Raw genomic sequence first — 23,497 nt, 5'->3', positions numbered from 1 at the left:
TCCATTAGGCCTATGGATTCTAATGTACTTGTCCTCTTGCTCAGTTGTGCACCGGGGCCTCCCACTCCTCTTTCTATTCTGGTTAGAGACAGTTTGCGCTGTTCTGTGAAGGGAGTAGTACACAGCGTTGTACGAGATCTTCAGTTTCTTGGCAATTTCTCGCATGGAATAGCCTTCATTTCTCAGAACAAGAATAGACTGCCGAGTTTCAGAAGAAAGTTCTTTGTTTCTGGCCATTTTGAACCTGTAATCGAACCCACAAATGCTGATGCTCCAGATACTCAACTAGTCTAAAGGCGGCCCGTTTTATTGCTTCTTTAATCAGAACAACAGTTTTCAGCTGTGCTAACATAATTGCAAAAGGGTTTTCTAATGATCAATTAGCCTTTTAAAATGATAAACTTGGATTAGCTAACAACGTGCCATTGGAACACAGGAGTGATGGTTGCAGATAATGGGCCTCTGTACGCCTATGTAGATATTCCATAAAAAATCTGCCGTTTCCAGCTACAATGGTCATTTACAACATTAACAATTTCTACACTGTATTTCTGGTCAATTTGATGTTATTTTGATGGACAAAAAATGTGCTTTACTTTCAAAAACAAGGACATTACTAAGTGACCCCAAACTTTTGAACGGCAGTGTATGTCAGAGCGGCATTGGACGAAGATACAGTGGCATAGTATAGAATACAGTATATACATATGAGATGGGTGATGCAGTATGTAAACACAATTAAAGTGACTACGATACCGTAGAATAGTGTGGAGTGCAGTTTATACATATTGTGACGACCCTCCTGCTCTGTCTGCCGTATTATTTCGCTTTGCTCTTGTTTTCCTTATTAGGATGTTGGCGGGAAGGGCTGGGAGGGTCGTCAGCGACATGGGACACACCTGGGCCAGGGTGTGTTCCCGGATAAATGCACCAATTCCCCATTCATTGGGGAGACTCTCCATGCAGACACATTTATAGATTTTTGGTTGTGGCATTTTTGTGGCCGTTTGGTTGCTTTGGCACCTTTCAACACCCCTCATTATCACATTGATGCACACAAACACTTGTATTTAGTTTACTTCAGTTAAGGAATAACTGAAATATATTTTTGTTATCTCCACGAGCCGGTTTGTGATGAGTAATGCTAGATATGGAAACATTATTAAAGTGGCTAGTGATCCATTTCTAAAATTGGCAGTGATTCCAAATCTTTGTCTATAGGCAGCCGCCTCTGATGTGCTAGTGATGTTTCGCAGTCTGATGGCCTTGAGATCGAGAGACTGAAAAGCAGCTTCTGTCTACAGACCCTGGTTCGATTCCAGGCTGTATCACAACCAGCTGTGATTGGGAGTCCCATAGGGAAGCGCACAATTGTCCCAGCGTTGTCTGGGTTTAGGGTTTAGAACGTCATTGTATATAAGAAATTATTTTTAAGTGACTTGCCTAGATAAAGGTCAAATCAAAACATGTAATTAAATAAATTGTCTTTGTTATAGGACTGTAATTTGTTGCAATGCTTTTTTGTCATTTTATTGGCAATGACATGTGACTTGGATCATTACCGTCATTGAGGGTCCTCCCAAATGTGAGTAAAATGATGTCCTCTGTTTAATGGGGTGATTGTAGTCTATTCGGGTGGGAGTGGCTACTATTTTGATAACAGGTGAAACAAAAACAACTGGATCGCCAACCCTTAGCTTCGTCCAGCAACTACGCATTTGTATTAACATTTATTTGATCAATTCTGACTTTTACAGGTTAATATAAACGTAGTTTATAGCCTATCCTGGAAATGTGAGTCCTATCTATCCTCTCTGTTTGTTTTGGTACCCAGTGCCTGAAAAACAATGAACATGTGCTTTTAATGTATCATAATAAATCTGCGATAGTCAGAAAGTCCAATTGAATGGAGAAATCGAATGGGATATTGCGCTCACTTGTCAGTTAACTTGTGGACTGTTTAGTTCTATCCAACAAAGACGTGATAAACCCGAATCAGAACGTATATTGTGACGCAATAAGACGCTTTTATTATGCGTTCTGGTTTCATGTCCTTGCTCTTATTTTTGACATTGTCTGCCCAGATTTTGATATTTGCCTCTACGATCAACATCCTGCGAATTGTTCCAGCCTTGGATTTGCTGACGTTTAGGCTTCATCTGTTCATAGTCGAGCAGAACCAGTCAGCCCAATTGCCAACATGGCTGTAAATGTTTATTATGTATACATTTTTATTTTATGTATTCATCATTTCATACCCAAAGCCGCAGTCGAAAGGAGCTTCTCCGACTTCAAAAGATGTGCAGACGAGGAATGCAGTGGTAAGTACTTGGCGCTAAACTCAAGCGAACTTTCAGGATGCTTCCATCTTTCCATAGCTAGCTAGCTTGACCGGCGTTGTCATTTCAAAGGGATAAACTCGGCTAACCTAGCGCAACTGTCGTTAACGTTAGTTGTAAATACTGTAATGAAACAGTTAGGGAGCAGGTCTCGAACCCTCGACCTTCTAGCCCGAAGTCCAGCACGCTATCGACTGTGCCGCAAAAGCATGCTCGTGCAGCAGAGTCGATTTCCGCGCTTATAACCCCAGGGTCGTTACACTACTCCCTCCTTTCAAAGAGCGCGTCCTCGCGCTAGCTTGCGACTCTACGTCTTACAGGAACGCGTTCACCGGCCAAGCACACACACTATCGTGGATGCAAGGTCCGATCACTTCTGACACCAATGTAATGAAACAGTGGGGAGCAGGTCTCGAACCCTCGAACTTCTAGCCCAAGGTCCGGCGCGCTATCGACTGTGCCGCAAAAGCATGCTCGTGCGGCAGAGTCGATTTCCGCGCTTATAAAACCAGGGGCGTTACACTACCAATGCATAATAACCTAAGCTTGCTTAGTTGTAGCCGAATCGAAGTCTCGGCCTGTGTTGCCTACTGCCTGACTATTTGCCAAATTCTGAAACTATAATAACTGTGTTTCTGTAGTAACTACATTAGTAGCTTGGACCATGTAAACAAGCTTTTGGCCTATATATTTTCTTGAACCCAAAGGCAAAGCCACACAAGGGCCCATAGCTAATCCAAACTTGTGAACGTTGACTAACTAACTACATGACAACTTGCCAATTGATCTGACAGTCTTCTTAGTTAACTAGCTAGCTAGCTACACACAATAATAGAGATGTGAGCTTAATTGTAATCAACTACTATAGTTACTTACTAAATTGACCATAAATATATCATACTTCTGTGTTGGTTTAGGAAGCAAATTGCAAGATGGATTATAGGCCTGGTTAGCTATAAAGCTAGCTATTGTTGACAAAAAATACTGGCATGTCATTAACCCCTCTGCTTGCAAGTTCTTCTCTTTTTACATCTACCTTATCAAGACAAAAACAATATTCTATTTAGCCTTAATGCTTGGCTTTCCTTAGTGATTTGTATTCTATTCACGCCCTGATTGTGCATGGGGCACATAGGGTGGACGCTGAGGTAATGGGCTGGAATCTTTGGTAGGCGTGAAACAACTGATCTTTGAATCATTCCTCTCCACAGTGCTGCTGTGTCGGGGCAAAGCTTTCAACGATTTCACTGGACCAGACTGTCGGTTTCTGTCATTTAAAAAAGGAGAGACTATATATGTCTACTATAAACTCTCAGGCCAAAGGACAAATATATGTGCAGGGAGTGTAAGTATGAGTTAATATTAAATTACAGTACCTGTCAAAAGTTTGGACACACCTACTCATTCAAGGGTTTTACTTCACTATTATTCTACAATGTAGAAAATAGTAAAGACATCAAAACTTTGGAAAACACATGGAATCATGTAGCAACCAAAAAAGTGTTAAACAAATCAAATATATTTTAGATTCTTCAAATTAGCCACCCATTGTCTTGATGACTGCTTTGCACAGACTTGGCATTCTGTCAACCAGCTTCATGAGGTAGTCACCTGGAATGCATTTCAATTAACAGGTGTGCCTTATTAAAATGTTATTTGTGGAATTTATTTCCTTCTTAATGCGTTTGAGCCAGTTGTGTTGTGACAAGGTTGGGGTGGTATACAGAAGATTTGGTAAAAGACCAAGTCCATATTATGGCAAGAACAGTGCAGTCGCAAAAACCATCAAGCGCTATGATGAAACTGGCTCTTATGAGGACTGCCACACGAAAGGAAGACCCAGCGCTACCTCTGCTGCGAGTTAACTGCACCTCATATTGAAGCCCAAGTAAATGCTTCAGAGTTCAAGTAACAGACATAGCCCAACATCAACTGATCAGAGGAGACTGCGTGAATCAGGCCTTCATTGTTGAATTGCTGCAAAGAAACCACTACTGAAGGACCCTAATAACAAAGTTGAGACTTGCTTGGGCCTAGACACACGAGCAATGGACATTAGACTGGTGGAAATCTGTCCTTTGGTCTGATGAGTCCAAATTTGAGAGTTTTGGTTCCAACCTTCGTGTCTTTCTGAGATGCAGAGTAGGTGAACGAATTATCTCCGCATGGGTGGTTCCCACCGTGAAGCATGGAAGAGGTGTGGGGGTGCTTTGCTGGTGACACTGTCTGTGATTTATTTAGAATTCAAGGCTCACTTAACCGGGATTCTGCAGTGATATGCCATCCCATGTGGTTTGTGCTTAGTGGGACAATTATTTGTTTTTCAGCAGGACAATGACCCAACACACCTCCAGGCTGTGTAAGGGCTTTTTGACCACATTCACCCGACCTCAACCCAATTGAGATGGTTTGGGATGAATTGGACCACAGAGTGAAGGAAAAGCAGCCATCAAGAGCTCAACATATGTGGGAACTCCTTCAAGACTGTTGGAAAAGCATTCCTGTTTCAACAACACAACAAGCATTTTGCTACACCCGCTATTACATCTGCTAAACACGTGTATGTGACCAATAAAATTGGATTTGATTTGGGCTTCTTTGAAGAATATCAAATATATTTAGATATTTTTTTGTACACTTTTTAGGGTTTACTACATGATTCCATATGTGTTATTTCATAGTTTTGATGTCTTCACTATTATTCTACAATGTAGAAAATAAAGAAAAACCCTTGAATGAGTAGGTGTGTCCAAACTTTTTACTGGTACTGTATATGATAACATTGCAGTCTAGAAGGAATGTTGAAGCTTTTTCTGTTTTGTTAACATGTTTCATTCTCTGTTTTGTTTCCATTTCTTACAATGGGTTGGTAACCGCTTTGGTTACTTCAATAAGGACCAACTCGTAATCAATCACATATACACTGAAAAAGAATTGGAGATTCCTGCTGAGGTAAGTCAATAAATAGATGTAGGCCTAGTTCACTACTGCCAATGCATCATCGCTTAAAACATTGTCTGGAATGACTGAACTTCTTTCTGAAATAGGTAGTATGACTCAAACAATGTTTTCTTTTTCTTTTCAGGAAACCGACATTGTTTGCTTTGACACTGGACACGATAAGTTTGACAGTTATGACATTGATTCACTGTTAGGTTCCTCTTTATTGTTAACAGACAAGGAGGAATCTGTGCAAGTAACCACAGAGACTTTGTACCTAAACAAAAGTGCTGAGAGCACCACGGTGGAAGTGGATGAGCCTCCACCTGAAGTGACACTGTTAGAAAATGATGAGATTGATAGGGATGTACCTGAGGACATTGATAAGGTTGTAGAGGTTCCAGATAATGATGATCTGAGACATTTTGAGGCTTTAGAGTCCTCTCTGCCTCAGCCTGAAACTCTTGACACAAAGGGAGTGGAATCTAACACTGTACTTGAGACCACAGCTGAGAGGATCAAAGATTACCTTCAGAAAGATCAGCAGAGGACAGAGGACTCTGTGCCGTACAGTGTTGTTGAACCAGAGGAAAGTGAGATCAAAGAAACCCCCTCAGAACCTGAATCCAAAGATGATCCTGAGTTAGAAAATGCACCTGATGGTTTTTCAGAAGGCAGACCTATTCCTGAGTTAAACACCACACTAGGAATAACTTTTGATGCTGTCACTTCCAATGATAAGGACACTTGGAAGGTGACTCCATATGACGAGGAAAGTGACAAGACTGAATATCAGCAGGATGAGGAAAGTGATCATCATCTCAGGGAAACTCCATTGCTGGCTTTTCCTGAAGAAAGTTCTAATTTGGAACACGAGAACATTCCGGAATCTGATCAGACAGATGAGGAAGACAGTCTATCAAAGGTACCTCATACACAGAAACAGGACTCCAAGGACAATAACCTGTGGTCTGCATTTGGTGATACCGTTTTTAACATTGTCAGTGGTGGGGAAAGAATAGCTTATGTTGCCGGTTCAGAGGAAGATGACGAGGAGGATGATGATGAAGGTGAGATTACACCAGAGGAGCCTCCCAAAATTGAAGAACCCAAGGAGTCATTTGGCTGTTCTACTTCCTCTGAGCTAATCTTTGAGGAACCTGGGCACTCTAATTTCAGTGAGGATGCTGTCAAAGTACCTGATGAGGATTCTCAGACGTTGAAGTTTGAGGATGAATCTGAAGAAGGTGACATCGAACCTTCAACACCTCCTGCTGATGAGGCGAGTCCCTTTGAACACACTGAGGCTTTAGCAGAGAATCTCACAGAAGATGACAGCCCAGTCCCTAAACAGCTCTCACAGACAGACATGCTCTCAGACTTTGATAGTAAAATGAACGAATCAGAGCAGAAACAAGCTGTTGAAGAACTCCCCATACAAAAAGAGGAGTCAATAGATTTCTCACAAGTAGAGAATACATTTAAACAGGGTGGTACAGAGCTTTTCAGACTATTTCGAGAACCATACCAGAAGGTCCCAGATCCAAGTAAAAACACAATGGTGAAAGAGAGCCATCAAGAACTCCCCATAGAGGAGGAGGATTCAATACACCTAGAGGGGGAAGAGATTGAGGAAGAGTTACTAGAGGATGAAAATGCAGTATTGTCTTCATCCAAAACTGAGCACACTGATGAAAATGACACAGAAAGTCTATCTGAATTTGGGTCAGAGCAACCCAATAATTATACACAAACCGATGTTGTATCCAGTGATGTGTTGGATGTGGTCCAACACGACGAGGCTATTGACATAGAACCTGAGGTGCATGAGACTGAAAATGATGCTGAAAGCCACACGCCCTCACTTAAAGATAAAGTTCTGGATCCCCTTCCAAACAAAGAGGCGGAATACAGTAACAATGTGTTGAGGCTGAGACTATTGCGAGACCGCTGCAAGGAGGAGGATATGGAGCGCCTCCAAAAGATTCTAGGTCCTCAGAACCTCTTTAGGTTGGAGTTCCTTTTTTTTGACCTGGAGCTGAAGGCTGCCCGGCGGTCCCAGACAAACGTCAGTGAGGACATTGAAACGGTGCTGGAAGCCATTTTGGAAGCCTCTGAAACCCCAATCCTGGATGAGATTGAGAGGATGCTGGATGCCCATGAGAACGCTGACCTGCAGCAGGAGGCTGGTGAGTTTCTTGAGGAAGCTTCCATCTTGGACGACTTCCAGGAATTGGTGTTCACCCTGCGTCAGAAGTACTCAACGGCCAGAAACAGTGCTCCCATGGCAGTGGGCAGTCAACTACACCCTGACACAGGTAATAATGCTTTTTTTCAGTTTATGTTCATGTCAGAGTATAGGAGGATTAAAACCTTTTGTTAAATAAATATTTGGAAAGTCTCATACATTGCTAATGACATGATAATAATGCCTGGAGATTTGGTTTGCAGAATAAGCTGTATTTAAGAAATGCCCAAGAAGTACAACAAAGTAAATAGTAATCTGTTGACAGAACAAATACACTTCCTGACAATGCCAGTTAGATTGCAATGCATGAACATTTACTCACTGTTTGAACCTCTCTGAATGTTTCAAAAGATGGGAATATGTCTGAAAATACCTTGGACATGGGACTTAGCGTAGACATGGATCACCCTCCCTCAGGTAGGTGTTCATTATACTTCCCTACTTTTGAAATTGTGGTGAGATGTAAACTGTATGCATTAACCTAATTTGCTTGTGCTGTATTTCCAGGATCTCTGGAGTCACCTCCTGTCACTGATTTCCATGAAGATGAGCAGAGTGGTTCATCATTCGTATCAGTGCTAATTTTATCTGGTCGTCTCGTCACCCTGTTTTATGAGTATCTTGGAATATATGGTGTTATGGTAAGTTACTTCATGTATTTCTCTCTTGTGAATGGGCTTTCCTTCCTATTGTAATTGACTAATTGCCTGCATGTAGTGCTTAGGACTCAAGTATTCATACTTATTTTATTATTGCTGGGACAATGCATGTATTATTTTTATTTGGGGGGCGGCATTTGCCATGCTGACAGCGTTACCCAACCCTTCCCCTTTTTTCAACTGGTAGTTGAGTACAGCACCGTTTCCGTTAAATTAAACGTTCCAGAACGTAAAAACGTACTGAATGCAGCCCAGGTTCAGTGATCCTTTCCCATTTTTTTGTTGACTTGTTCTAGTGAAGTGTAGACTGAAGTTAAGTGTCCACAGCCGGTGTTTTGCTTATTGAGTGGGATATAAATGATACCCCCGCTCATTTTACCAGGCTTTGTGCGTTTTGCTTAGAAAGTAATCACGTTCAGAACTCTAAAAGGAGGCTAGTAGACATGTTGTTGGTTTACGCAAACGAGTTGCATTGCAAGTCACAAGCCAAACTAACTAGATAGCCAGCTCAACTGTCAAAGTAACGTACAGTAGCGATGGATTCGGAAGAAACAACCCCTTTACCCACTTTGCCCCTGATGACAGAATCTGATCAACTGTCTGTCTTGTACTGTCTTGTACTTCGATATGTAAGTAGTTGGCTACAATGTAGCTAGCTGGCTAGTCAAGTCTTAGGCCGCCACATGGCTGGCTAGCTAGGCTACATTGAAACTGAATCTTGTTGGCAACTTCATTTGCCTGTCCTCTTCCTCATTTAAAAAATGGCTCACTTTCCAGACTAGCAGTATCCGTTCTTCCTATATCTGGGTCTCAGATCGAGAGGTGCCTTCAAGTTGTTGAATTTTGCTTTGACAGCTTCCCCTTACATAACTATCACTTGAGGTTACATGCCATTAAAATCTACATGTGGCTCATGTCTAGTGATATGTTATGTAATCATCTGTTTTGTTTATTGGCCATTTTACAGGGTGAAAGGCTACATGATGCAATCTTTTGCACTCTAAATCCACATAGGCCTAAGGCTTGTTAGTTAGATCCACTCTGTGGTGATTCATTTAGCCAATCCCTGAATTTCACTGAGTGACTGCGATGGAAGTTCTGTATTGTGCAAAGGTCACCATGGTTGGACAGTGGTAGGGCCCCAGTCCAATCCAATCCCCATTAATTGCATAAGGTCAAGGCAAATCTTCTCTCTATTGATTTTGATCAACAACTAGGTTATAGGCTACATCTATTTCTAAACCCACCTTGATTTGATCTGAAGATATGCCTCTGCATTGACTGAGAGGGTGCTCAGTGGGATAACCATTAGCCATGCTTGTAAACAGAACACTGGAATGCCTGATGGTTTAGTTCAATGTTTTTAACATCACTTATTTTCTTCTGTCATCTCAGCCCAGCTACTACCCAACTTATTTGCTAAGCCTGACATGTGCTGTAGTAACACTGATTTGACCTGTCTTTCCCCAGATGGTCACCAGCCTGCCAGAGCACTGGAAGCCAGGTCCAGACTTCTACGGCGTGTCCTGTGAACCCGTGCTGATCACTGCAGGTGCCGGGGTCATCGGCTTCCTCTTCTGGAGGAGCATTCTATCTGTAAGTCGTTGTTGCACAGTTACTGCTTTCATAATTTCATTATCTGATTGCTTTATGTTATTCTATGATGTATTGTATGCTACCGTTGAGGAGGCTGTTTGCTGCCACTTTTCTTTTCCTTCTCACAGGTCAAAAGCAAGTCATATCTAAGTAAGTTCTTCTCTCTGGCTATTTAGGGTGCATAGTGAATCCTCATTCATATTGCTTACAGGCTGGTGTTCTTGTCATGTGTAAACCATGTCTGATTTCATACTCTTGTCATGGTTTTTATTCACTACTGAAAAAGAAATGGTGGACAGGATGAAAAAGCTTGAACAAGAGAAGAAGGAGATACTCCAAAAGGTCGCTGAACTGCAGCAACAGGTAAGTTGCAGAGACTTTTCACTGACTAAGATCCAGACTTTTGAGTTCAATGTGAATTAAGGTACATAATGTTTTGACAGTATATTTCTACTGGGTTCCCCTCAGGGCGAAGAACTTAAAGAAAAGCAAAAGCTGTCTGAAAAATCTGCCACTTTATCTCTGGAGAAGATCCAGGAATTGGAGGTGAGTCTCTAAGAAATATTATCTTGATCACATGTCATTGTCATGCTGACAATTATTAGATTTTTTTATTATTTTTTTCTTCTCCATAGTGTTTAAATTGACTAAGCATTTTCTTTTTCTATCCAATAGAATATTGTGCAAGAGATGGAGAGACAAAATGAGCGCCTGGACGAGGAAAATAACTTACACGCCATATCCTTTGACAAAGAGCGGGCCAATACTGCGAAACATGAAGATATGGTGAGTAGTATTGAGCGATTTAGCTGTAATTAAAATGTTTCAGAACAACCAATTCTCTGACGTCGGTTCAATTATTTGAATTCCATTAAGTTAGTTTATTATGTGAGCTCAATGTGCCGTTTCTCTAGAGAGAAATCAAATCAAGCACATACTTCGGGACGTTGTAGTTTTCAACAGGAGAATAAATATTCCACATAGTTTAGTGCAGAAAATGTGGTAATTGACTAAAATGACCACAATCCATTGCACCTACAGCTGCATGGACTTGCGCGGGCAGACAGAGAGAAAGGGACAGCCTGCAAATGAGAGAGAGATACCCTAGAGAGCAGTTGCTTTCGTGATGTAGACAGCATAGGCAGCTACTATTAGCCAGCTACTATCCTAAATAGGATGGCTCGTTGATGAGGACAGAGAAAGATGGTTGTCATTATGCTAATCATTATCTTTGCCCATAGATGTCCGAAATGGACAAAACCATTGAGAAGTTGAAGCGCAGCAAGAAGAAGACCCAGGATGCACTGTCGAAGGTATAGGTCATATAAGTGAACATGCCCAATGAAAATATGTCAAATATATTAACATTGCAACAATCAAATGTAAAGTGTTTATTTCCTTTTAATTATCCTTATCATTGAATCTGTAGTCTACCATTCTGATGGATGAAGCCAAACTCCGCGAAGATGCCCGGAATGTCCAGGTCCAGGTTCTGGAGAAGGATATTGCCACCCTGAAGGAGGAGAACCTCTCGGTGAGTACCAATATGGAACAACGATTCACACTTTAAGCCTCATGACATTGTGTAGGACTCATTGGCCATGCAGGGCCTGCATTGCACCGTCCTGATGACCTAATTTCCTTGTTACAGCTGCACCATGCTGCCAAGTTGTGGGAGGAGAAGCACAGGGAGACAAGCGAGCAGATCAAAGTCTACCAGAAGTCCCAGAAAGACCTGGAGGATTCCCTCCTTCAGAAGGACCACAACGTAGAGTTTTTTTTACACGTTACGATATTGTTACACACATCAATTCCTGTTCACACGTTCTCAAATGCACCCTGATGACAAAGAAACATGTCACCTGTATTATGTTCCAAAAAAATACTTCTTGACTGATTCCAGGGGAAAAGTGTAATGTATCAATTGGTGGTTCTCAACCTCTCTGGCAGGTTCTATCTGACCTGCTAGGAGACCTGGAGGCCTGCGATGACCTGAAAGGTGGAGTTGTTGCTAACGGGGTAGCCTCTAACAGTAAGTCACCTGACACGGTGTCCTAATCAGAGGAGGCTGGTGGGAGGAGCTATAGGAGGACGGGCTCCTTGTAATGGCTGGAATGGAACCAAATACATGGAAACAGTGTGCTTGACTCCGTTCCATTTATGCCTTTATAGTGAGCCAGTCCTTCTATAGCTCCTCCCACCAGCCTTCTCTGATTAGGATACTGTCATGTGATTTGGTCTTATGTAGCAAAATTTGAAATTGTGTTTTTTTACATTGGATTAAAGTAGAGACTCGGAGCATCAAAATGGTATATCATACACTACAGTTGAGGAACAATGGGAAAGTAATTCTGCTTTGAAAGTTGATAAACTTGTAACCCATACTGGAGAGCTCTTCTTTGTCTATACCCATTCAGCATTGTTCACACATATTGTTAGCTAGCTAACAATATGCTTTATTTTGCAATGAGAAAATGACTTTCTGACAAAATTAGAAACTTATATCTGAAAATGGTTTCCCTTAGTTTGAAGATGTATTCTGGAGACAGGTGTTTTATACAACAGCCTTCTATGTGTTCTATTTTCGACTGCCTCTGCATATTTGCAATCAAACCACAGAATTTTCTCCATCTCCTTAGCTATCATACTCTGCTTCCACCGGACAGTCCACTGATTTCAAAACTTGGGTCTCCTAAAAGTGGAGAGCATCTTTCAAAAAAGCTGCGTTAGAAAGGGTTACTTACACATACTGAGAAGCTCATGTTATAGACAGAAGCGTGCTACATGGCAGACCAATCCGAACTCGTTTCATGGCGCGTCCAGCTCATCCATTATCTCAGCCAATCATGGCTAGAGGGAAGGTTCCTTCCTTTTTCCGTGGCTAAACTAACTCTGCTCATAGTTTACCATTTTTATTCGGATTTACGGATGGCATACAAGTTTGTTATTAAGGCACATGGAAGTTCACGTACCAGAAGGCATTTTGCCCCCAAAAACGCATTTTGATAGTTATACATTCAAATGCCTCTCCTGTGAAGTATTGACGCGCGACATACGCCTACTTTCCTGAAACGTGTCACTGTGTTTACAATTATTTGTTTCAGACAAGCAGACCATCATCCAAAACCGCCATAAGCAAATGATGGATGTCTCTCGGGTAAGACTGAGTTCTTTCTTGAACGGACCCAGATTTCTGTGTACCTGAAGGCAGGTAAAACTTGTGCTCAGAACCAAGAAGTGTGTCAACTCTTCCACTAACTGTTGGAAGAACTTTCCACAGGTCCAGACCACTCTGTCTGTTGTGGAGGAAGAGCGCGATCGCTTCATGACCAAGCTGCTGAACGAAGAGAAGTCCAGGAATGAGCTGGAAGGTATGTCCCAGCAACTAGAATTTGATATGCATCACTGCCTTTTCTCTCTCAACACTATCAACTTGTTTTCACCACAGAGCAATTTCAGAAGCTGGAGCATGACATCTTGTTGGTGAAAAGTGACAAGAACCACCTGGAGAACCAGTACAAGACCCTGCAGCAGAAGAATGACATCATGACAGAGATGTACCAGCAGAAGGAGAACGCTTTGCAGCAGTAAGTGGAATCAGAAGCAGTGCAGTTCATGTGTTAATACCATAGTAGGGTTTGTTCTCCATGGTTCCACAGCATGTAAAAAAAAAAACATTTTTCCTTGTCTTTTACTGTATTCTTTTACTGTGAGGTTTGAGGTTTTCAAATGGTCTTTAAATAGTTTGATTTAATTTGTGTGTCGCCTTACAGGAAGCTGACCAAGGAGGAGTTTGAGCGCCCCAACAAGGAAGACCGGCTGACGGAGATGGATGGCAAGGCCCTAGAGGAGGAGGTCAAGGTGTGTAGGCAGCGCGTTAAGGAGATCCAGGACGAGCTGAAATGGACCGAGAAGTTCTACAAAGCTCAGATCATTGAGCAGGAGCAGAAATCTCACGAGAACTGGGTTTGTACAATACAACTTTATTAGTCCATTTGTTAAAGAAACAACAAATGTCTCATTTCTCAACCCCCATCGATGGCACATACATTAGGATCAGGATTTTTTTTTTGAAGTCTTCTGTTTGGCCAGTCATTTGTAAGGTGAGTTTAGTCCAAAACAGGAGATTTTAAATGTCTCTTCTTTCTCTCTAGGTGATTGCACGCGCCGCAGAGCGAGCTCTGTTCGACGAGAAGAAGGAAACAACTAACATTCGTAACTTGTGAGTGCAACACTAATACAACAGACTCAATTGGGCTATACCAAATTAGGGCTCACCTATTGCTCACTCAAAATGGAGACAGGCAGATCCTTTCATTTGGTTTATTTTTGGTCAATCTCACATTTACTTTTTGAATTAGTCATAATAGTAAAGTAAAAAGAGGCACATTGTGAACCAAAGGTTGCACTGCCAAGTCGAAGGGCCACAAATGCAAGTGTTTTGGTCACAGTTTTGCAATGCAGTAAGCTGTATTAGTCTAGATTTGGAGGTACAGTATTGAGAATCTAAATGCCTGTTCTCTTTTTCACCCTAGACTGACTGACATGTCCAGCAAGCTGAAGGAGCTCTGTAGGCCTCTGTTCAAGCCCACCCCTGGGATGGCTCCCATGCCTCTCCGACGAGGTAAGAACCAATCCTCAGTTCACGTTATTTAGTACTGGCACGTCTGGGGTGCATTCAGTAAGGCAAAATCGTCAGAACATAACTTGCAGGTAGAAATGAAATGAATAGGGCTGATATGACTCTATTCTTGAGGACAGAGAATCATATTTCTATCTGAACGTTCTGTAACGTTCCTGACCATTTCTATTGTCTTGTCGGTTGGATATCATCTGTGACTGCGTTTCAAATTAGATCTTGGACTTTTTGACTGTCTGATACCTCATCTGCTGTTTGACGTCCACCCTCTGAAATGCATGTTTTCCTGGGGTTTTGATTTGAATTCCTTGTAGCTGGTCCAATGTGGAGAGACTGAGAGTGGTATTTGGCTGAGTGTTTTGTTGTTAAATGGTTTTGCTAAACAGGTGATTCGTACAGGCCCTCACCTGTGAGAAGTTCACGGGTGCCCCCCCTCCCCCTGTGGGGCGAAGGAACAAGCCCTACCGTGAGTCTCCTGAACCCACGCCCCGGACAGCCTTGGCCCTGATTGGCCGAGCAGTACCATCCCTCAGCCAATCAACCATCCCCCCCTTGTTCACCCTTGTATGCCCTGACTCCCCGCTTCTTTTTCACCTTTCCTTTTTCCCTGTCTTTACCTCCGCTGTGGTGTTTCAATAATATCCTTTATTTTTCTTCCTACTGCTCTCATCCTGCTCCTAGTTGGTACCCATTTGACCTTTTCCTCTTCCTAATGTTTGTCTTCTAATTACGTCCTCTCTGATTTTCGAAGACATTCTTTCCTGTCTCTTTCACTGCCATCTTTTCTCCCTCTACTGCCATACCCATCTTTCTCACCTGTGTTTGCGTGTCCAGACGATCCAGAATGTTCCCATGCCTTCGTTTGCTTTCACAATTTGGAATAACCGCTCTTGCATCCCTCTTGCTCTTTCAGTACTATGGTGGTGTTTTTGTTGTGTTCAGCTGTTGTGAGATCATATGTGTGTGGCAACTCGTTAGGTTACTAAAGCTTCAGCCTTTGCTTTCCCTTGTGTTATTACTGCATTCCATACATTTGTATATATATATATTTAAAATATACGCTACCGTTCAAAAGTTTGGAGTCACTTAGAAATGTCCTTGTTTTTGAAAGAAAAGCATTTTATTTTCAAATTGATCAGAAATACAGTGTATACATTAATGTGTAAATTACTATTGTAGCTGGAAACGGCTTTTATTTTTTACATTTTATTTTTTAAATGGAATATCTACATGGGCGTACAGAGGCCCATTATCAGCAACCATCACTCCTGTGTTCCAATGGCACGTTGTGTTAGCTAATCCAAGTGTATAATTTTAAAAGGCTAATTGATCTTTAGAAAACCCTTTTGCAAGTATGTTAGCACAGTTGAAAACTGTCCTGATTTAAAGAAGCAATAAAATTGGCCTCCTTTTAGACTAGTTGAGTATCTGGAGAATCAGCATTTGTGGGTTTGATTACAGGCTCAAAATGGCCAGAAACAAAGCACTTTCTTCTGAATCTCGTCAGTCTATTCTTGTTCTGAGAAATGAAGGCTATTCCTTGTGAGAAATTGTCAAGACACTGAATATCTCACACAACGCTGTGTACTACTCTCTTCACAAAACAGCGCAAACTGGCTCTAACCAGAATAGAAAGAGGAGTGGGAGGCCCCGGTTCACAACTGAGCAAGAGGACAAGTACATTCGTGTCTAGTTTGAGAAACAGAAACGCCTCACACGTTGAGGAACTGGCAACTTCATTAAATAGTACCCGCAAAACACCAGTCTCAACGTCAACAGTGAAGAGGCGACTCCGGGATGCTGGCCTTTCAGAAGAAAAGTCTTTGTTTCTGGCCATTTTGAGCCTGTAATCGAACCACGCAGCCGTTATACTGCTCAGAAAGGAGACGCGTTCTGTCTCCTAGAGATGAACGTAATCCTAACCGACTTGCCAAAACTATAGTTTGTAAACAATAAATTTGTGGAGTGGTTGAAAAACGAGTTTTAATGACTCCAACCTAACTGTATGTAAACTTCCAACTTCAACTGTATATACACATACACACAGTACCAGTCAGAAGTTTGGACACACCTACTCATTCTAGGGTTTTTCTTTATTTTTACTATTTTCTACATTGTAGAATCATAGTGAAGACATCAAAACTATGAAACAACACATATTGAATCATGTAATAACCAAAAGTGTTAAACAAATCAAAATATATTTGAGATTCTTTAAAGTAGCCTCCCTTTGACTTGATGACAGTTTTGCACACTCTTGGCATTCTCTCAACCAGCTTCACCTGAAATACTTTTCCAACAGTCTTGAAGGAGTTCCCACATGCTGTGCTCTTGTTTGCTGCTTTTCCTACACTCTGGGGTCCAACGCATCCCAAACCATCTCAATTGGGTTGAGGTCGGGTGATTGTGGAGGCCAGGCCATCTGATGCAGCACTCATCACTCTCCTTGGTCAAATAGCCCTCACACAGCCTGGATGTGTGTTGGGTCATTGTCCTGTTGAAAAACAAATGATAGTCCCACTAAACCAGATGGGATGGCGTATCACTGCAAAATGCTGTGGTAGCCATGCTGGTTAAGTGTCCCTTGAATTCTAAATAAATCACAGACAGTGTCACCAGCAAAGCACCATCACACCACACCACCTCCATGCTCCACGGTGGGAACCACACATATGGAGATCATTCATTCACCTACTCTGCGTCTCAGAAAGACACGAAGGTTGGAACCAAAACTCTCAAATTTGTACTCATCAGACCAAAGGACAGATTTCCGTCAGTCTCATCTCCATTGCTCTTGTTTATTGGCCCAAGCAAGTCTCTTCTTATGGGGGTCCTTTTAGTAGTGGTTTCTTTGCAGCAATTCAACCATGAAGGCCTGATTCACGTGGTCTCCTCTGAACAGTTGATGTTGAGATGTGTCTGTTACTTGAACTCTGAAGCATTTATTTTAGTCTGGTAACTCTAATGAACTTGTCCTCTGCAGCAGAGGTAACTCTTTGTCTTTCCTGTGGCGTTTCTCATGAGAGCCAGTTTTATCATAGAGCTTGATGGTTTTTGCGACTGCACTTAAAGAAACTTTAAAAGTTCTTGAAATTTTCCAGATTGACTGATCTTTATGTCTTAAAGTAATGGACTGTCGTTTCTTTTTGCTTCTTTGAGCTGTTCTTGCCATAATATGGACTTAGCCCTATTTGGTAAAATACCATCTTCTTTATACCACCCCTACCTTGTCACAACACAACTGATTGGCTCAAACGCATTAAGAAGCAAAGAAATTCCACAAATTTAACTTTTAACAAGGCACACCTGTTAATTGAAAAGCATTCCAGGTGACTACCTCATGAAGCTGGTTGAGAGAATGCCAAAAGTGTGCAAAGCTGTCATCAAGGCAAAGGGTGGCTTCTTTGAAGAATCTCAAATATTCTGATACTGGTACTTCTAGTTCTGGAAGAATAATATCCTACCATGACATGACCAAACATTTTCCTCGGACTGCAAATAGACCAGACTTTGCTATAAATAGATGGTAGCATGAACCAGTAACGTGGTCTAGAGTCAGGTGCCTAATGACAACCAGGAGAGCCAAGGTTAGCATTCTAGAAGATCCGAGAATATTGCAGTGTTTTACGTTGATGTATCACCGTGTATTTATTGTCCAGCAGGACCACGACCTCACTCTGACCCTCACGGCCGCCGTTACTCTCCGTACCACAAACACCCAGTGGCTGCTAGACCTGGTAGGGATTGTATTTTTTGTCAATGAGGGTTGATGTGGTATTATTCCCTAATCGAGCCCTTATCCTATATCTCCTCTAATCATTCTTCCCTTTGTTCCTCCACAGACACCATGGCCCCACGTACATCCTCACCAAGCAATCTGGGCATCTCGGTAAGTTGCAGTCAATTTGAGACAATGTGCATCTCTCCCCCCCGTTCCTCCATCATGTGGGTGTGTTTGCACTAAACAGACCGCTCCACTAGAGTCACAGGCTGAGGCCCAGGCCTCCACAGAGAACCCAGAGGCAGTGAGTATTATGTTCGAGGCAGCGGTGGCAGGGATGCGGATGTGTGTGTGAGCATGCTTACCCCAGCCGTGGATCAGTGGCTGGAGTGGCAGTCAGCTGGGTAGTGGCGTCACAGGGTTGTCAGACTTAACATTGCTGGCTGGATTCTGACATGCGTGGTTGCTTGTTTTAAGGCGCTTACAGACGGGCTGCGGTAAACTGAACATTTCTGCCTACCGTGTGTAGATGCCAGCGGTCCCGGTTGTTGTCAGCTCGGCGGTTGTGATTAAAACATTGGTTGGTTGGTTGGTTGGCGAGAAGAACTCTGCTCATTGGTCAACCATGCATATTTTGAAGCCTTGAGCGTAGAGCCAGCGCCGCCGCTCACTGGAGTGAGTACCACGAATGGCGCCACTTGCGAAACTGCTTGCGTTTTGCCACCCTACTCCCATTGAAGTCTGAAGACCTTTGCCGCTTCCCGTGGTCCGTCTGTAAGCTCCTTTTATATTTTCCCTATATTACAACACCCTCCCTCTGACCCCCACTGAATGAATTGGTGACACTGTTCTACAAAGCCATAACTTCAGCACAACTACATGATGGATATCTCAAATGTGTTGTCATTTAAAGCTGTGTGTGTTTGAGGTTAATGCTTTGTGGAAACGGTCCTGATTCTGAATCAGTGTGTGGAACTTGGTCGTGTGATTCTTGTGGGACTGTGTAACTTGACTTATTATTGTGGGATATTGTTGTCTTTCTCACCAGTGCATAATTGTTTGTTTTGTTCTAACCTAACGAAACTGTTTGAATCAGATGAAAGGGTCTCTCATTGTTGGTGCCAGCAGCAGGGCTACAAGCACAATGGACCTATTGCTATTCTTTGTTTTAATATTTTTTTGTGTTCCTCCAGAACTCTCGACCTCAGGGTCCTGGCTCCCTGCTGGTCTCTCCCATCAGCTCCCCCCTCGACTCAAGCCTCAGACCAGTCATCAGCCATCCCTCCGGACACTGCCACCGTCCCCTTCCCGGACCACACCACATCCCTCCTCCCCCACCCTTCATGCCTCCCGTGTACCGACCAGACAACGGACACTCAGGCATGATGCCTCCTGGACCCCCACCGCCTAACGGACACCCGCCTGGTCCAATGATACCACCCGGACATCGGCCTCCACCTCCTGGTGCTTACGGTCCCTCTTCCCCACACAACCGGTACCTTCCTCCACCTCCTCACTATGGACCGGTGCCTCCTCCATTCGGTAGGTGGTGAATTCTGGCCGCCAACTTTTATCTCAAGTTGAGTCTTTGCTATTAGTATTTCAGTTGTGGTTAGCAATGCTATTGTTATGTTGGTACTACAGTGTTATATTTGTATGTTCATTTTTCCTTCTACCCTCCTATGGCCCGACCCATAGGACCCCCACATACCTACGTGCACTATGGACCACTTGATCACTTCATCCCACTCCGACACCTGCCCCCTGGGGTGGCCCCATTCCCTCTTCATGTCGGCCCCAAAGACTTCCCTGTGCAGCCACAGGTCCCACATGGCCATGACTCTTCAGTGGGCCCCCAGCCCGACGCTGGCCCCCAGGGCCAGGGGCAAGACTACAGCTCCCAGCAGGCAACAGCTGCCCCCCAGGACTCAGTCAGCTCTGCCATGGCAGAGCCTTAGACACCTACCAACCGTTAACGACCTGGCTACATTTAATCAACCACGATTCATCTCTTTATTTTTTCCTTTTTGTTTTTAATAGGCTGAAAATAAATATCATATGATATACTTGCAAACAACAGAAGTATCTAAAAAGTTAGTGTTCCTATTAAAGCATCAGAAAATCAATGTCTTATGTTTCGTGTCTGAAATGTAATAATGACTTGAAGAGGAGTAGAACTGAGGCTTGTTACTCTGCAAGTCCTATTGTGCAATAACATTTCTATTGTATGACTGAGGATTTAAGTTTTTCAAAGGGTATTATGTTGATTTTGTATTAATTTCACAATGTTATCATGGTTTCCTGTGGAAATTATTCAAAATAAATGGACCCCAAGCTTTTGGGTTGCTTGATCGATCATTTCAGAAGTACCATATTATCTTAACTCTTCCCCAAACTCTCTTCAGAATGAACTGAAAAGGAAAGTTGTGTAAGTTGAAAGTCAAAGATGTATTTGCTGTTCTTAGGATATTTTATTAATAAAACTGGTAAAAGGTACTGCAGTTGTCTATTGTTCATATGAAGCATATGACAACTTTTGTGATCCATTTTAGTTTGAAAGGAAATGTCTGACTGCATTTTGTTTTGTATGGGTAGCTGTATTACATGTGAAAAGCCAGTAATCACCCACTAACTGAACACCTGTCATATGACCTTCACATTTGTTTCTTTTTTTGTTCTTATGTTACATCAGGGATGCATCACATTTATCTATTTATTTTCAATAAAAAGAAAATAACAAAAAAATGTTGCACTTGACTAAAGACTATTTGCATTAAATGTATTTCATTGCATGCTTTGGTTAGAAATGTTTTACTCTGTAGGTCCCAGAACGTTTCTTTGTAGCCACCGACAATATTTAGCGCTACCAAAACACTTGAGTGATTATTGGCATATCTGTAATGTTATGATGTACACTGTTATCGAGGCTGTCAAATGACTGTGTAGTGGGGCTCTGCTCTGCCTGTCACCAACATACTGTACACTGAAAGTGGTGCTGAGTGAATGACACAGGGAAAAGTAAGGGCATACAAGGGATTGATGAGTCTTATGCTATAGTCCAGGATTTCCCAAACTCAGGCCTTTTGCCCTAGCACTACAGTTGATTCTATTAATCAACTCATCAAGTTTAGATTATTTGAATCAGCTGTGTTGTGCTAGGGCAAAAACCAAAATGTGCACCAGGAGGGGGGGGGGGGACGACCGAGTTTGCGAAACCCTGCTCTAGTCTACAGTAACAGTGCAGGTAGAAGGAACAGGGTTTGTCATCACGTTTTTCACATTGTTCCAGGTCTGAATTGACATTGTACATTTCTACAGTATGTGACGCCATAAATGGAGTTACTGAAGGTTAATCATGACGACTAAGTGGATTTTCTGTCGACACCCAACACTTGAATTTGCTCTCTTTGTACATGCTAACAATAACTGCTACAGTAATACCCATCTGTTTATTCCTGATTTAAGTGGGTAATTCTGGTAATTACTATGGACACTCCTGCAAAGCCTTCACTAGTGTTACGCGGCAGTGGCTATGTTAGTGAGAATCAAATATGTGATTCATTATGACTAACTGATCTACAAATAATGAGTCGTTTATTTTATGATGCAAGGTCATTTGTATATTAGTCAGCAGTCACCTGCAATGTCAAACAAGCCCAGTGAAAATTTGACATGTTAGGTTTCGCTCCTTTAGTAAGTGTAAAGAAGGAAGGACCACTATTCAAACAGCATTTTGTTTATTAAAAATGAAAGCAGTGTAAATTGTCAGTCCAATGATAAATGTTCATTTTATCACAACCTGTTACCAAAAGCACAACACTGTATTGACAATCGTCAACCCTGTCGTACAACACACACAATAATATGCACTGATTAGTGTCTCTTAATGCCGTGAGCAAAACATCTGGGAACTCAGAAATCGCCGACTTCAGTGTGTTCAAGACAACTGGGACCTCTGAAAAAAACAAGCTCCGACTGGGAGAAATCTTTTGAGTCATCCAACTCGGAATTCCACGTCGGGAACTCTGGCACCTTTCTAGAGCTCTGACATTCCAACCCGATGATCAGTGACGTCATGATTTGACCCAATTTTTTTTCAGAGTTCCCGGTTCTCTTGAAAGCACCATAAGTGTATTCAGTTAGTGCCATTACAAAAAAAAATATTAATAAAATGGAGACAATGTTTTAATAGTGGTTAGCCAGTGTGTCCTTGATGGGAACAGCATTCAAAACAAAGGTAAAAGACAACTTCAGTTACATGCAGCATCCTTTTCAACTCCCTTTATAACAGGATGACATCATAGCATCTCAGAATCCTTTCTGAATGCTAAAAAAATGCATCCTTCCTCCCATCCTTGAAGTAATCACACATCTAATGTGATAGATTAAAGCAAATATCCCAATATATTACTTTTACCTATTAAATAACGCCAGATCAGTGATAAGGATGTAAGTAAATGAACAGGGCAGTTATATATTTTCACTGTGGCAGTGTCAGCACCAGGATATGACATCATCAATAGACCGCTTGAGCACCTATGACCATGTTGATCCTCTTTCATCCCCAAAGGGAAAGGCAGAGGAAGACTAAAGACGAGGCTGGTTGTTTGACATACAGTACCAATTGCTAACTCAACTCTTCTTTTCCATTGAGCGTCATGCAGAGAGGAGAAAAAAAGTGATCGCTAATTGGCACCAGAGGGGTCAAATACTGCATTTTGTAGCTTTAAGTTTATGGTTTAGGCAGCTTGTTGGCCATTAGCCAAATGATCTTTTCTCAACAAGTTCAAATCATGTGAATGCATCCAACTGGTATTTACAACTTCACAACTGGTAAATTCCCACCTCCCACTTGGTTACGAAGCAGCATTATACAGTAGTGTGTTGTCACCGCTGTAGTTAATATGTGTCATCCAGGGCCGTCCTATCACAGAGTTGAGGTTGTGGCATTTGGGCCTGCTGGGTTTAGTATTGTTGATGTGAGTGGAGGCGGATAGGGAGGCGGTACACCAAACTTTGCTGGATGTCTGATGACTACAGTGGAATTCTGTGGCGCTTCTGCTTTCTTGATGTGCTCTACTCTGTGACCTCGGTTATTAATCTTTGTGCAACGTCTGGTGGAGGTGGAGATAGAGTGGCTTCTTGGTCAGGAGCTGGAGCGTCTTCCTCTTGAAGTCAGTAGGCTTCTTGTACCTGACATCCGATAGCATAAATAAGTGATTAATTCAAACGGTATATTCAAACGGCAGACTGAACCAGAACCCCCCCCCCACCCCCCAAAAATAGCTAAAATCTGAGATTCTCAAAATAAATAGTTATCAAATTTAATTTATTTTCATCTTAAAATAAAATAGT

At 42.3% G+C, this 23,497-nt stretch overlaps 1 protein-coding gene across 1 annotated transcript; it reads left to right on the top strand.

Moving 5' to 3' along the window:
* Positions 1-3,271: 3,271 nt before the first annotated feature.
* Positions 3,272-20,891, top strand: LOC120043475 (transport and Golgi organization protein 1 homolog). The gene is made up of 25 exons (XM_038988068.1): positions 3,272-3,287; positions 3,551-3,684; positions 5,235-5,291; positions 5,425-7,597; positions 7,879-7,944; positions 8,035-8,168; positions 9,657-9,782; positions 9,911-9,932; positions 10,069-10,145; positions 10,251-10,328; positions 10,458-10,568; positions 11,024-11,095; positions 11,212-11,316; positions 11,434-11,550; positions 11,733-11,814; positions 12,887-12,939; positions 13,063-13,153; positions 13,231-13,369; positions 13,556-13,748; positions 13,937-14,004; positions 14,318-14,406; positions 18,084-18,158; positions 18,264-18,310; positions 19,336-19,684; positions 19,841-20,891. The coding sequence occupies exons 1-25, from the start codon at positions 3,272-3,274 to the stop codon at positions 20,098-20,100; spliced, it is 4,734 nt and encodes a 1,577-aa protein (XP_038843996.1). The 3' UTR covers positions 20,101-20,891.
* Positions 20,892-23,497: the final 2,606 nt, after the last annotated feature.

The sequence above is a fragment of the Salvelinus namaycush genome, unplaced genomic scaffold, assembly GCF_016432855.1.
Source record: "Salvelinus namaycush isolate Seneca unplaced genomic scaffold, SaNama_1.0 Scaffold939, whole genome shotgun sequence".
Lineage (NCBI taxonomy): Eukaryota > Metazoa > Chordata > Actinopteri > Salmoniformes > Salmonidae > Salvelinus > Salvelinus namaycush.
This window is presented reverse-complemented; position numbering and strand designations above follow the sequence as displayed.